Below are 13,387 nucleotides of genomic sequence, written 5' to 3'. Positions count from 1 at the left end.
CATCTTCCTCTCCCTCTTTGCCGTTCGGTGCTTTTGAAGTACAAAGCCCATGAGGTCATGGGACGTCTTTGTTGTTTTACAAAGCCCATGAGGTCATGGGATGTCTTTGTCGTTTTATCCTTTAGAAGTCCTTCTTCCATCACTTTGGTGTTTCGGCTTTAGTCCAGGGAGACTCTTCTTCACCTTCCTCGCCCTCTTTGACGTTCGGTGCTTTGGAAGTACAAAGCCCATGAGATCATGGGACATCTTTGTTGTTTTACAAAGCCCATGAGGTCATGGGACGTCTTTGTCGTTTTATCCTTTAGAAGTCCTTCTTCCATCACTTTGGCGTTTCTAAGCCCATGAAGCCCAAGCGCGTTAGAACATCCTCTTGCTCCTCATCCTCGGCTCAGTCTCCAACATCCCCCACCTCTATAAACGTTTACCCAGCCCTGTGCTACATAAGTAAGCAACCACAGCCTGAGACAAACCCTGTGACTGGATCGCCAGAACGTTCCGCAGATTGAACTCCCGCCCATTATTCCGAAACCACAAGGCCAACCCGGCCCTTTCCCTATCATAAGCCTCACAGCAAATCAGCACATGCTCGACAGTCTCTGGCACCCGACAGTGACCACACAGACCGGTCAGATGTTTGCCTATCCTACTCAGTGACCAATTGAGTCCAGTATGGCCAATCCTCATGCGGGCGAAGGCCCTTTCCTCCCACGCGTTCCTGCCCATAGACCCGCAAGGACCCACACTACCCTGTATGTGATAGAGATGCCGTCCAGTAACACAGTGGCTCCAAAATTCCTGCCAAAGGCCGACCACATGACTCTTGATAACGGGCTTGATTTCAGACTTGCCCAACTCAACCGCCACATCAATTGATGGCCGCCGAAGGGAACGTTTAGCCAGTGCATCAGCCATTTCGTTACCATCCACCCCCACATGCGCAGGGACCCAAATGAAGGAAACCCTCACATCCTTCCTGGACAGGGAGAGCATCAGACAGAAGATGCCATTCAACACATCCTGTCTGCAATCCGATTTCCCAGATTTAATGCTTTGCAATGCAGAAAGGCTGTCAGAGGCCACCACAATGCCGCAACACTGCAAAGCAGATTCCGCCCATTCCAACGCCAACCGTATCGCTATAAGTTCCGACGTGAAAACAGAAAGGCGATCTGTCAACCTCTTCTTGACCGCTAGCCCCAGGTCAGGCACAAAATAAGCGGCGCCAGTACGCCCACTCTCAGGATCCCTAGACCCGTCGGTATAAATAAACACATCACCTGAGTGCTTATCGATGAGCGCTTGAACGGCAAACTGCAGTGCCCTCCCAGCGACTCCTCTAAGCTTGCCATGCAAGCTAACATCAACAGGAGCCGGGACAAACTTCCACGGAGCTATAGCAGACAAAGCCACCGACGGGCTCACACGCAGATCACCAACCCCCGCAAGCCGCGCCTTCGCATTTCCTACCTGGCTGAAAACCATACCGCCAGCCACACTCTGCCCCCCATCAACCCTGAGAAAGTCCCTCACCGGGTGAGAGCTCGTATGACCTTGCACATTCACCCAGTAAGCCAACAGAAGTTCTAGCCTCCGGAGCCGTAACGGCAATTCCCCCAACTCAACCTGCAGCGCCGAGACAGGGGAGGTCCTAAAAGCCCTACAGCAGATGCGCAAGGCCTGGGCTTGCTCCACATCAAGCTTCTTTAAGTTAGTCTCAGCCGCAGACATGTAGGCTATACAGCCATAATCAATAGCCGCCCTCATGACGGCCCGATAAATACCCAGGAGCGACCTTGTGCTGGCCCCCCAGTCCTGGCCGGATAGACAACGAAGCAAGTTATTCACCCTTTTGCATTTACCACTGACCTCATCAATGTGCCGACGCCAACTAAGCCTCTCATCAAAGGTGACCCCCAAGAACCTCACCTCCCTGACCTGTTCGAGCACCTGCCCATGCAGTCGAAGGGAGACGTCCCTATGCCCATTGAAGAAACAGATCACTTGAGACTTCCGTACGGACAGTTTAAACCCCCACTTCAGGGTCCACTGCTCCACCTGCTGTATTGCCCTTTGCAGTTTCGCCTCGTAAAACCGGAGATTCCTCCCTCTCACCCATAGAGCGCCATCGTCAGCATAAAGGCTCCTCCCAACAGACCCATCCACGTCGTCAAAGATGTCCTTAATCATAACATTGAACAAGATAGGGCTACACACACTCCCCTGCGGGATCCCATTCTCCACCCCATAGACCCCAGAGTAAGCAGCGCCCACTCTGGTTTGGATACGCCGGCCAGACAGAAAGCTCCGGACCCAGTTAAACAGTTTACCCTTCACACCACACTTCCGCAGCTTAATGAGGAGCCCATCCTTCCAAACCATATCGTACGCCTTCTCCACATCAAAGAGCACCGCAATAACCTTTTCTTTCTGAGCCCTGGCCAGCTGGATATCAGATTCCAAACACAACACGGAATCCATGGTGTTCCTGCCCCTACGGAAACCACTCTGGTGCGCGGGAAGCAAACCCTGACTCACCAAGAAGTAATCCAACCGCTCGGTAACCATGCGCTCCATCGTTTTCCCGAGCTGCGACGTCAAGGCAATCGGCCTATAACTTGAAGGGTCAGATGCTGGCCTACCCGGCTTCAGAACCGGCACCACCGTAGACTGTTTCCACGCAGATGGAACACAACCTGAATCCCAAACACGGTTGAAAAGACCCAGGACTAGCCCAAGCGTGTCATCAGTCAAATGAGAGAGCATGTCATAGCACACCTCATCTTTACCCGGGGCTGTCTGTTTCGCCTTAGAAAGTGCTCTCCTTAGCTCAAACAAACTAAACGGAAGGTCAAGGTCATCTTGAGTCGAAGGCTGGTGCCCAATCAGCTCAGAATTCTGGGCCAAAGTACTCTCCCTGTAGTGCCTTTCCGCAGGTGAGAGATTGTCAGAGCTGTGCACCAACACAAAGGTGCTGGCCAACAGTTCAGCTTTGTCAACGTCGCTGACTGCTTCAACACCATTCAGTATTAGGACCGGGGTCCCGTGACGGCGCTCAACCCCATGCATCCGCTTAATCATCCCCCAAACATCCCCGAGACGTGTTTCTCTCCCAATTTTGGAACAATACCGCCTCCAATAGGCACTCTTGGCCGTTCTCACAGTTTTCCGCACAACAGCGCGGGCCCTCTTGTAGTCAATGAGGGCACCCTCAGTGTGGGCAACCCTTAGCCGGCGAAACGCCGCATTTCTCGCCCTAACAGCATGACCACATGCTTCAGTCCACCACGGCACCCGCTTCCTATGTCCACTACCACCACTCTTAGGAATCGTGCCTACCGCTGACTGCGTGATGAGCGAGACAATTGCACTATTGAGATCATCCACCTGAGTCAATCCTCCTTCCTGCAGAACCCTAGAACCATCATCAGCTTTCCTCAGGAAAGCCCCCCAGTTCGCCCTTGCCAACTGCCACCTCTGGATCCTCGTCCCCCTGACCACACAGCTCCCAAAGCCAATCACGGTGCGGACTAGATAGTGATCGCTACCAAAAGAAAGATTACCAAGAACCTCCCAACTACAAACACCAGCTAACTCCTTGGACACAAGTGTAAGATCTATTGCACTTTCCGCACCGGTCCCCATATCATAGCGGGTCCCACCCCCATCATTCAGACAAACCAACTCCCTTTGATTGATAAAACCCTCTACCACCTGCCCATACATATCGGTACCACTACCGCCCCACAAAGCGCTATGCGCATTAAAATCCCCACACCACACGGCCTTTCCCCAAACATCCTTACCGACACTATGTAAGGACTCTAACGTTAACTCACCACACGGATTATAAAGGTTAACCACAGTAACAGCTTCACCACCCAGCCAGACCCTCACCGCCATGGCCTCCGGCGCTTTACTCACACTGACAACAACGTAATTTAGGTCATCTCGGACAAACACAGCCACACCTCCGCCTCTACCCTGCTCCCTATCATTCCTAACACACACATACCCTTGTATCCCAAAACCCCACCTAGGTCGTAACCAAGTCTCCTGCACGCACATAACGTGAGGCTTGTTCAACAAGGTAGAGACAAAATGCTTAAATTCCTGGCCATTAGCACGAAGACTACGCGCATTCCATTGCAAGACAACCACCGCCATTATGAGCCCCCGGAACCTGACGGCGCATCGGGAGCCCCCCCAATCCGACTGCCAGAATGGGGCAGGGTGCCTTCCTGCAGCGCATCCTCTATCTCCGCCCACTCGGGACCCCCAGCTCCAAAGTACTTCCCTGCAGCCTTAGCGATGATCCTAGTCTTTTCGGATTTCCTCTCGGTTTGACCAGTACAGTTAATCACTTCCAACATAAAGAGGAAGAAATCTTTCCTCTTCACAACCAGTGCATCCTCCGCACCCACAGGGCCTCTGCCCGTGGAAGCCACACTCACAGGGATCCCAGTGGGGACCTCCCCCTGGCCGCGGGCAACGCTGCCCCCTCCTCTGTCGCCTAGGTCACCAGCAGCACTGGCAGCCCGTACTGCATCCACCTTCACCTGACTACCAGACACCTTCTTGACCGCATAGGATATGCCTTGAGAGGCTCTAACTTTTTGCACCTGAGCAGCCCTCTTGCAACGCAGGGGCGGCGGAACATATGGGCGTACGCATGTACCCAACGCACACCACACGAGGCAGGATCTCACCTTCAAATCTAATCATTATCGACAGGCTGTCACACCTTACCCCATCCCGGGTCACCTTCAACCGCCTAGCATCCACCACCTTAGCTCCAGTCAAATTCTCCTTTATGTCATCCACAGATGTCGTCGTAGGGACGCCTACGATAACTCCCCTGACCGTGCCTCTTACAGCATCAGACACAAGAATGTCCTTTCCACCCAGACTCTTAGCTTCAATCGCCTTCCTTTGCTGAACCACGTCCTTGCACACGACCAGCAGCGAGCCATCCCTAAGGACACTCGCATGCTTGACCACTCCCACAGCTACAGTCAGGCTCCTTGTCAACGCCATCGGATCCCACCCCTTAAAGGACGCATTATCCTGCGCGAGCTTTATGAACACCTTACACTCTGAACTCACATCCCCGACATCTGCAACCCCGCCGCCCTGCTCCAAGTGTTGCATTAACGCCAGACTTTATTCTTCAGTTGCATTATGTAATGAATATGTTTAGACTTTTTTCTTTAGACTTTTTTCTTTAGACTTTCTTCTTTAGACTTTATTCTTTAGACTTTATTCTTTAGACTTTATTCTTTAGACTTTATTCTAGACTTTATTCTTTATTCTAAACTTTATTCTTTATAGACTTTCTTCTTCTTCTTCTTCTTCTTCTTCTTCTTCTTCTTCTTCTTCTTCTTCTTCTTCTTCTTCTTCTTCTTCTTCTTCTTCTTCTTCTTCTTCTTCTTCTTCTTCTTCTTCTTCTTCTTCTTCTTCTTCTTCTTCTTCTTCTTCCTCTTCCTCTTCCTCTTCCTCTTCCTCCTTCCTAGTGCATCCACCCACTGTAATTGTGATTTCTGGCGTTGCTTCCGTTGTTGTCGTTGTGTATCTCCCGTGGACAGAGCAGCGACGAGTTCTTTACTCTGATTCTCCAAAAGTAGACTTCCTTTTCTCTGACTCCCATTCAGCGCCTTTAGTGTGTTCTCTTCTTCTTCTTTGGTATTTTATGTTGTTGTTGTTGTTGTTGTTGTTGTTGTTGTTGTTGTTTTATGGCGGTTGGCATCCAATTGTTGCATTACCGCCAGACTTGGCAGCTGGTATCCGAGTGTTACTTTACTGCCAGACTTCCATTCAAGCTTTATTCTTTTGACAATATAAAGCTTATTATGCAAAAAGAATGTGTGAGCAGTCGATTCCTCTCCGCTTTGATCCAATGGAATCGATGAACCGTGAACACAGCGGTACAAGTCAGCGCCGCGCAGAAAGCAGTCTGTGTGACTCCAACCGCCATAAAACAACAACAACAACAACAACAGGTTTGAGAAGCTCTGTCTTAAACGGTTTTGTGATTTCTGTCATGTCTCTGTTACTTTAGTGCATTTTCTCCTGTCGTGTGAAGCACTTTGAATGGCCTTGTGTACGAAGTGTGCTTTGTAAATAAACGTGCCTTGCTTTGCTCATTTTTCTAATCTTCTGTCTGCCTCTTGAACTCCTCCTCGCGATGTTTCCTCTGTGGTCTCCTTTCCTCTTCTCAGCTTTGGGACACTACTGTACTTAAACCCTAACCCTAACCCTAACCCCTAAACCCTAAACCCTAACCCTAACCCTAACCCTAACCCTAACCCTAACCCTAACCCTAAACCCTAAACCCTAACCCTAACCCTAACCCTAAACCCTAAACCCTAACCCTAACCCACTAACTTAATAAGGTGCAGTTGATTGACAGCCTAAGAAATGAGGAATTGAGGGGACGAGGAGAGGAAGCGAGGACAGAGAATTGAGCCGTGAGCAGAAGGAAGCTGAGGCGAGCGTGAGGCGAGCGTGAGAGAAGCTGAGGCGAGTGTGAGGCAAGCTGAGGCGAGCGTGAGGCGAGCGTGAGAGAAGCTGAGGCGAGCGTGAGAGAAGCTGAGGCGAGCGTGAGAGCGTGAGAGAAGCTGAGGCGAGTGTGAGAGAAGCTGAGGCGAGCGTGAGAGAAGCTGAGGCGAGCGTGAGAGAAGCTGAGGCGAGCGTGAGAGAAGCTGAGGCGAGCGTGAGAGAAGCTGAGGCGAGCGTGAGAGAAGCTGAGGCGAGCGTGAGAGAAGCTGAGGCGAGCGTGAGAGAAGCTGAGGCGAGCGTGAGAGAAGCTGGCGAGCGTGAGAGAAGCTGAGGCGAGCGTGAGAGCGTGAGAGAAGCTGAGGCGAGCGTGAGAGAAGCTGAGGCGAGCGTGAGAGCGTGAGAGAAGCTGAGGCGAGTGTGAGAGAAGCTGAGGCGAGCATGAGGCAAGCTGAGGCGAGCGTGAGAGCGTGAGAGAAGCTGAGGCGAGTGTGAGAGAAGCTGAGGCGAGCATGAGGCAAGCTGAGGCGAGCGTGAGAGCGTGAGAGAAGCTGAGGCGAGCGTGAAAGAAGCTGAGGCGAGCGTGAGAGCGTGAGAGAAGCTGAGGCGAGTGTGAGAGAAGCTGAGGCGAGCATGAGGCAAGCTGAGGCGAGCGTGAGAGCGTGAGAGAAGCTGAGGCGAGCGTGAGAGCGTGAGAGAAGCTGAGGCGAGCGTGAAAGAAGCTGAGGCGAGCGTGAGAGCGTGAGAGAAGCTGAGGCGAGCGTGAGAGCGTGAGAGAAGCTGAGGCGAGCGTGAAAGAAGCTGAGGCGAGCGTGAGAGCGTGAGAGAAGCTGAGGCGAGTGTGAGAGAAGCTGAGGCGAGCATGAGGCAAGCTGAGGCGAGCGTGAGAGCGTGAAAGAAGCTGAGGCGAGCGTGAGAGCGTGAGAGAAGCTGAGGCGAGCGTGAGAGAAGCTGAGGCGAGCGTGAGCGTGAGAGAAGCTGAGGCGAGTGTGAGAGAAGCTGAGGCGAGCATGAGGCAAGCTGAGGCGAGCGTGAGAGCTTGAGAGAAGCTGAGGCGAGCGTGAGAGCGTGAGAGAAGCTGAGGCGAGCGTGAAAGAAGCTGAGGCGAGCGTGAGAGCGTGAGAGAAGCTGAGGCGAGTGTGAGAGAAGCTGAGGCGAGCATGAGGCAAGCTGAGGCGAGCGTGAGAGCGTGAAAGAAGCTGAGGCGAGCGTGAGAGCGTGAGAGAAGCTGAGGCGAGCGTGAAAGAAGCTGAGGCGAGCGTGAGAGCGTGAGAGAAGCTGAGGCGAGCGTGAGAGCGTGAGAGAAGCTGAGGCGAGCGTGAAAGAAGCTGAGGCGAGCGTGAGAGCGTGAGAGAAGCTGAGGCGAGTGTGAGAGAAGCTGAGGCGAGCATGAGGCAAGCTGAGGCGAGCGTGAGAGCGTGAAAGAAGCTGAGGCGAGCGTGAGAGCGTGAGAGAAGCTGAGGCGAGTGTGAGAGAAGCTGAGGCGAGCATGAGGCAAGCTGAGGCGAGCGTGAGAGCGTGAGAGAAGCTGAGGCGAGCGTGAAAGAAGCTGAGGCGAGCGTGAAAGAAGCTGAGGCGAGCATGAGGCAAGCTGAGGCGAGCGTGAGAGAAGTGCAGAGGAGAACACTTTAGTCCTTACTGTAAACTCTGAGCTTGAATAATGCTTTGGAGATGAACGGCCCGATGGTTTGTTGCTGGTAAACTCCCGTGTCGTTCACCGTCAGGTTGGAGAGGGTCAGGTCTCCAGTGTCTCCGTCCACATGAAGTCTGCTCTCAAACTGAGCCGCGAAGAGCTCCACGCCAGAAGCAACGACTTTGACGATCCTGATGTTTGGTTCAGACGCGCCGAACGTCCACAGCATCTGATCGTACTGTTTGTACTGATTCAAAGGGGGTTTGGATTTAAACGTCACCGTGGATCCAGCTTTGGCGTGCGTCACCGTCACTTCGCTCTCCGCCCACACGCAGGAGAAAAGAACTGCAACAGAGGAAAGCTAAGGTTAGGTACAGATTATTTTCGTTTTCAGGGACATGAAGCCGAAGCCCTTTTGTTTGAGTTTAAATGTGTTTAAAGTTTTGAGTTTGTTGAGTTTCTGCACACGTGTATTTATCCCATTGTGGGGACCTGCCCTCGTATAGAGACAGAAACAGGTCCTCATGATGTAAATCCTATATTACGTACTGGAGTATAAGTCGCACCGGAGTATAAGTCGCACCGCACCGGAGTATAAGTCGCACCGGACTATAAGTTGCACTGGAGTATAAGTCGCACCAGCCAAAAAATGCATAATAGAGAAGAAAAAAACATGTATAAGTTACACTAGAGTATGAAATGCAGTTGCAAGTGTGAAAATAACAAATAACATCGCATATAAGTCGCTCCGGAGTATAAGTATATAAGTATAAATATAAGTATAAGTCGCACCCCGGCCAAAACTATGAAAAAACTTTCCGGACTTATAGTCCGGAAAATACGGTATCTGATCAACAACATGATTTAAAGTTTTTTGTTAGAATAATCAGAGGAGCCAAAATGTGTCCTCAAGACTAACTTTATTTATCTATTTTTGCTGCAGTAGAAATAAAAAGTGTTGAATCAGAATGACTTATATTCTTATATATATATATATATATATATATATATATATATATATATATATATATATATATATATATATATATATATATATATATATATATATATATATATGTATGAAATTCTTAAATTACTCAGGTAAAAAAATTGCTTTTAAGGAGTAATGCAATCTTTGACACCTGAAAACAATCTGAAAACATAAAATAATGCACTCATTTCCAAAGAACAGACACAAAAAAGACCAAAATAAATCAGATCAGAAGTTAAAAAGGATTAAGAAAGATTAGGACTCTAAACAAAAAGCAACATAACGACACTTGTAGATTTACAGTTACTTCAGACTAATTATTCCTCGAGTAGGTGAATAGTGCCAGGAAAAGTACAATTTCTTAAAAAAGTTACTAAATGTAAGTATGTAAAGTAAATGTCACTGAGTAAATGTAACTATGAGTATAACCACGCCTGAATTTAGATTAAGGTTAGACAAGTAGTCACTGGTTAAGAGGGAAATAAGACCCCAAACAGCACAGAAACCCAACATGTGAGCTCATCCATCTCTGAGGAGAAACTGTCCACGTTACAGATGTGCATGTCCATTTTGTCGCAATTCAGCTAGGATTTTAGGAGTATTGCTGTGCGTGCGATACTGTGATAAAAATCAAATCATGACCTGCCATTTTGGTCAAATCAACACAAAGTGATGCGGTTGTGTTGAAGGAGCTAAAATGTGTCAGAGTGTGTGCTTATTCTGAAAGCTGTGGTTTGTCCTGGTTTAGTTTAGTTTCTGCAGTACTTTAGCCGAGCATTAGTTGGTTTATACTCGAATGCCGGGTCTTTTTGGTACAATGTGTGCCTGTTTTCTTGATGAATGTGATAATTTGGACAATTGAACGGGACAATAAATGAATTTAAATCATTGGAAAAACATGTTCTCTGAAACAGGAAGTGGTCAAACGTAGGTGAACATATGAAACGCACCTACGACATGCATCAACTCAGCAGCAAATGTCTCACTCTCACTTTCATTATAACATTGTAAATGTGTTTATTCAGTCACTCAAGAAAAACGTCTAAAAAGTAACGAAAGAGATAAAAGTAGGGAAACTGTACTTTGCACTTAGTTTTATCATCTTTTTATATAATTCATTTATTTCACAAGTACAATGCGTAAACATGAAAACAGGAAGTGTTATTATTATAGAAAAGATGTTCATTTTCATCCGTTGAAATGATTTGAAAATTACAAAACGATACAACACAAAGGAATAAAAGACGTTAAAGGTGTTTTCTTACCCCAAAAAATTATTTAAACCACTTCAGATTTTATGTGGCGATATTTAGTCATAAATAGGACATAATAATATTCCTTTAATTTGTTTGTTGAAATAAATGATACCTGCACTTCCCTAAATATTCTTTGTAGATTATATAGATGTAAATAAAGCAGGTGATTTATTTCCCTTTACTTAAAATGACGTCCTGATTCACATTTGATGCTTTAAAAATTTTTATCTCTTAGTTACTTACTATTTCTGGATGTGAGTAGCACAGAAATACAAACAAATCCTCAAATATGAATACTGTACATTGCTCTGGATATGCAGCCAAAATTAGATTAAAACCGTTTCTTTGTGGTTGTTCTTTTTTTTTTTTGCTTAGCGGCTCCAGGAAGTTTCCACCGTTTACAATAAGAAACTGTGATACTTTTACTATAAACTCAAAGCACATCAGTAAAATAGACTAAACAGTAAAAATATCTTACCCAGAGCCAAACACAGAGAGCAATGCAGTTTCCATCTGACGTTTGAACCCATTTTGTGTGTTTTGAGAGTTTCACCTTTCAGTCTGTGCGACCTGTGAAGATGAAGAAGTGGAAGCTTCTCACTAGCGCCATCTAAAGTCCAGTGTAAATACTGTTATAACGTGTAAATACTGTTATAACGTGTAAGTTATAACGTGTAAATACTGTTATAACGTGTAAGTTATAACGTGTAAATACTGTTATAACGTGTAGTGTAAATACTGTTATAACGTGTAAAATACTGTTATAACGTGTAAATACTGTTATAACGTGTAAATACTGTTATAATGTGTAAGTTATAACGTGTAAATACTGTTATAACGTGTAGTGTAAATACTGTTATAACGTGTAAATACTGTTATAACGTGTAAAATACTGTTATAACGTGTAAATACTGTTATAACTATAACGTGTAAATACTGTTATAACGTGTAAGTTATAACGTGTAAATACTGTTATAACGTGTAGTGTAAATACTGTTATAACGTGTAAAATACTGTTATAACGTGTAAATACTGTTATAACGTGTAAATACTGTTATAATGTGTAAGTTATAACGTGTAAATACTGTTATAACGTGTAGTGTAAATACTGTTATAACGTGTAAATACTGTTATAACGTGTAAAATACTGTTATAACGTGTAAATACTGTTATAACGTGTAAATACTGTTATAACTATAACGTGTAAATACTGTTATAACGTGTAAGTTATAACGTGTAAATACTGTTATAACGTGTAGTGTAAATACTGTTATAACGTGTAAATACTGTTATAACGTGTAAAATACTGTTATAACGTGTAAATACTGTTATAACATGTAAATACTGTTAGAACGTGTAAATACTGTTATAACGTGTAGTGTAAATACTGTTATAACGTGTAAAATACTGTTATAACTATAACGTGTAAATACTGTTATAACGTGTAAGTTATAACGTGTAAATACTGTTAGAACGTGTAAGTTATAACGTGTAAATACTGTTAGAACGTGTAGTGTAAATACTGTTATAACGTGTACTGTTATAACGTGTAAAATACTGTTATAACGTGTAAATACTGTTATAACGTGTAAATACTGTTATAACGTGTAAAATACTGTTATAACGTGTAAATACTGTTATAACGTGTAAATACTGTTATAACGTGTAAATACTGTTATAACGTGTAAATACTGTTAGAACGTGTAAATACTGTTAGAACGTGTAAAACGTGTAAATACTGTTAGAACGGGTTAGGGTTAGGGCAGGCGGCGCTAATATTAACTTTGAACATACTACATTTTATTTAAATCATATAGGACTTGAATTCATAATTGATTTTTAAAAAAGTGATATTTGAAGTAGTAATCATAGTAGTAGTAGCAGCTGATGTAGTAGTAGAAGTGGTAGTAGCAGTAGCAGTAGTAGTAGCAGTAGTAGTAGTAGTAGTAGTAGTAGTAGTAGTAGTAGTAGTAGTAGTAGTAGTAGTAGTAGTAGTAGTAGTAGCAGTAGTAGTAGTTGTTGTTGTACTAGTAGCAGTAGCAGTAGCAGGTAGTAGTAGTAGTTGTTGTACTAGTAGCAGTAGCAGTAGCAGTAGAAGTAGCAGTAGTAGTAGTAGCAGTAGCAGTAGCAGTAGCAGTAGTAGCAGTAGCAGTAGCAGTAGCAGTAGCAGTAGCAGTAGTAGTAGCAGTAGTAGTAGTAGTAGTTGTTGTACTAGTAGCAGTAGCAGTAGTAGTAGTTGTTGTTGTACTAGTAGCAGTAAGCAGTAGCAGTAGTAGTAGCAGTAGTAGTAGTAGTTGTTGTACTAGTAGCAGTAGCAGTAGTAGTAGTAGTTGTTGTACTAGTAGCAGTAGCAGTAGTAGTAGTAGTTGTTGTACTAGTAGCAGTAGCAGTAGTAGTAGTAGTAGTAGTAGTAGTAGTAATAGTAGTAGTAGTAGTTGTTGTAAGAGTAGCAGTAGCAGTAGTAGTATAGTAGTAGTAGTAGTAGTTGTTGTAAGAGTAGCAGTACCAGTAGAAGTAGCAGTAGTAGCAGCAGTAGTAGTAGTAGTAGTAGTAGTAGTAGTAGAAGTGGAAGTATAGTAAGTAGTAAGCGTAATGAAAGTTAAAGGTGCACTATGTAACTTTTGGACTGCTGGATGGTGTACCTGCTCGTCTCCATGGAGATGTTATTGTTTTGCCTGGAATGTCCCACAGTCCAATACGTTTTTATTTCTCAAAAATACATGGAAAAGCATCGACCCTTACTGTTGCCTCTCCCCAGATCTGACCAGTAACTTGCCCAGGTGGTGTCACTTGCTTGTCTCCATGGAGACGCTGTACGTGACACGGTGCACATTTAAATAAGATGTATAATGTAGAAGAGTCGCTCCACGTACAGACTGAGGATGTTGGAAGACGTTTAAGCCGTCGTCACGACACTTAACGCAGTAGTGGAAGTAGTACGCTCGTTACATACATATAAATACATGTACTGCAGAGAAAGTACAAAGATTTATCTGGAGGTGGCAGTACTTTTAC

At 45.7% G+C, this 13,387-nt stretch overlaps 1 protein-coding gene across 1 annotated transcript in view; it reads left to right on the top strand.

Annotated features, from left to right (window-relative positions):
- The first annotated feature begins 13,174 nt into the window (after nt 1-13,174).
- LOC140377367 (uncharacterized) overlaps nt 13,175-13,387 on the top strand; it is a 172,163-nt gene continuing 171,950 nt past the window's right edge. The window contains exon 1 of the mRNA XM_072462753.1: nt 13,175-13,197. Within this exon, the coding sequence (XP_072318854.1) occupies nt 13,175-13,197 (23 nt within the window). The remainder of the gene's footprint in view (nt 13,198-13,387) is intronic.

This window comes from Eucyclogobius newberryi, unplaced genomic scaffold, assembly GCF_026437365.1.
Source record: "Eucyclogobius newberryi isolate DKJ021-1_F unplaced genomic scaffold, fEucNew1.0.hap1 SCAF_4, whole genome shotgun sequence".
In the NCBI taxonomy this organism is placed as follows: Eukaryota; Metazoa; Chordata; class Actinopteri; order Gobiiformes; family Gobiidae; genus Eucyclogobius; species Eucyclogobius newberryi.
Note: the sequence above shows the minus strand (reverse complement) of the source record. Positions and strands in the feature narration are given on the sequence as shown.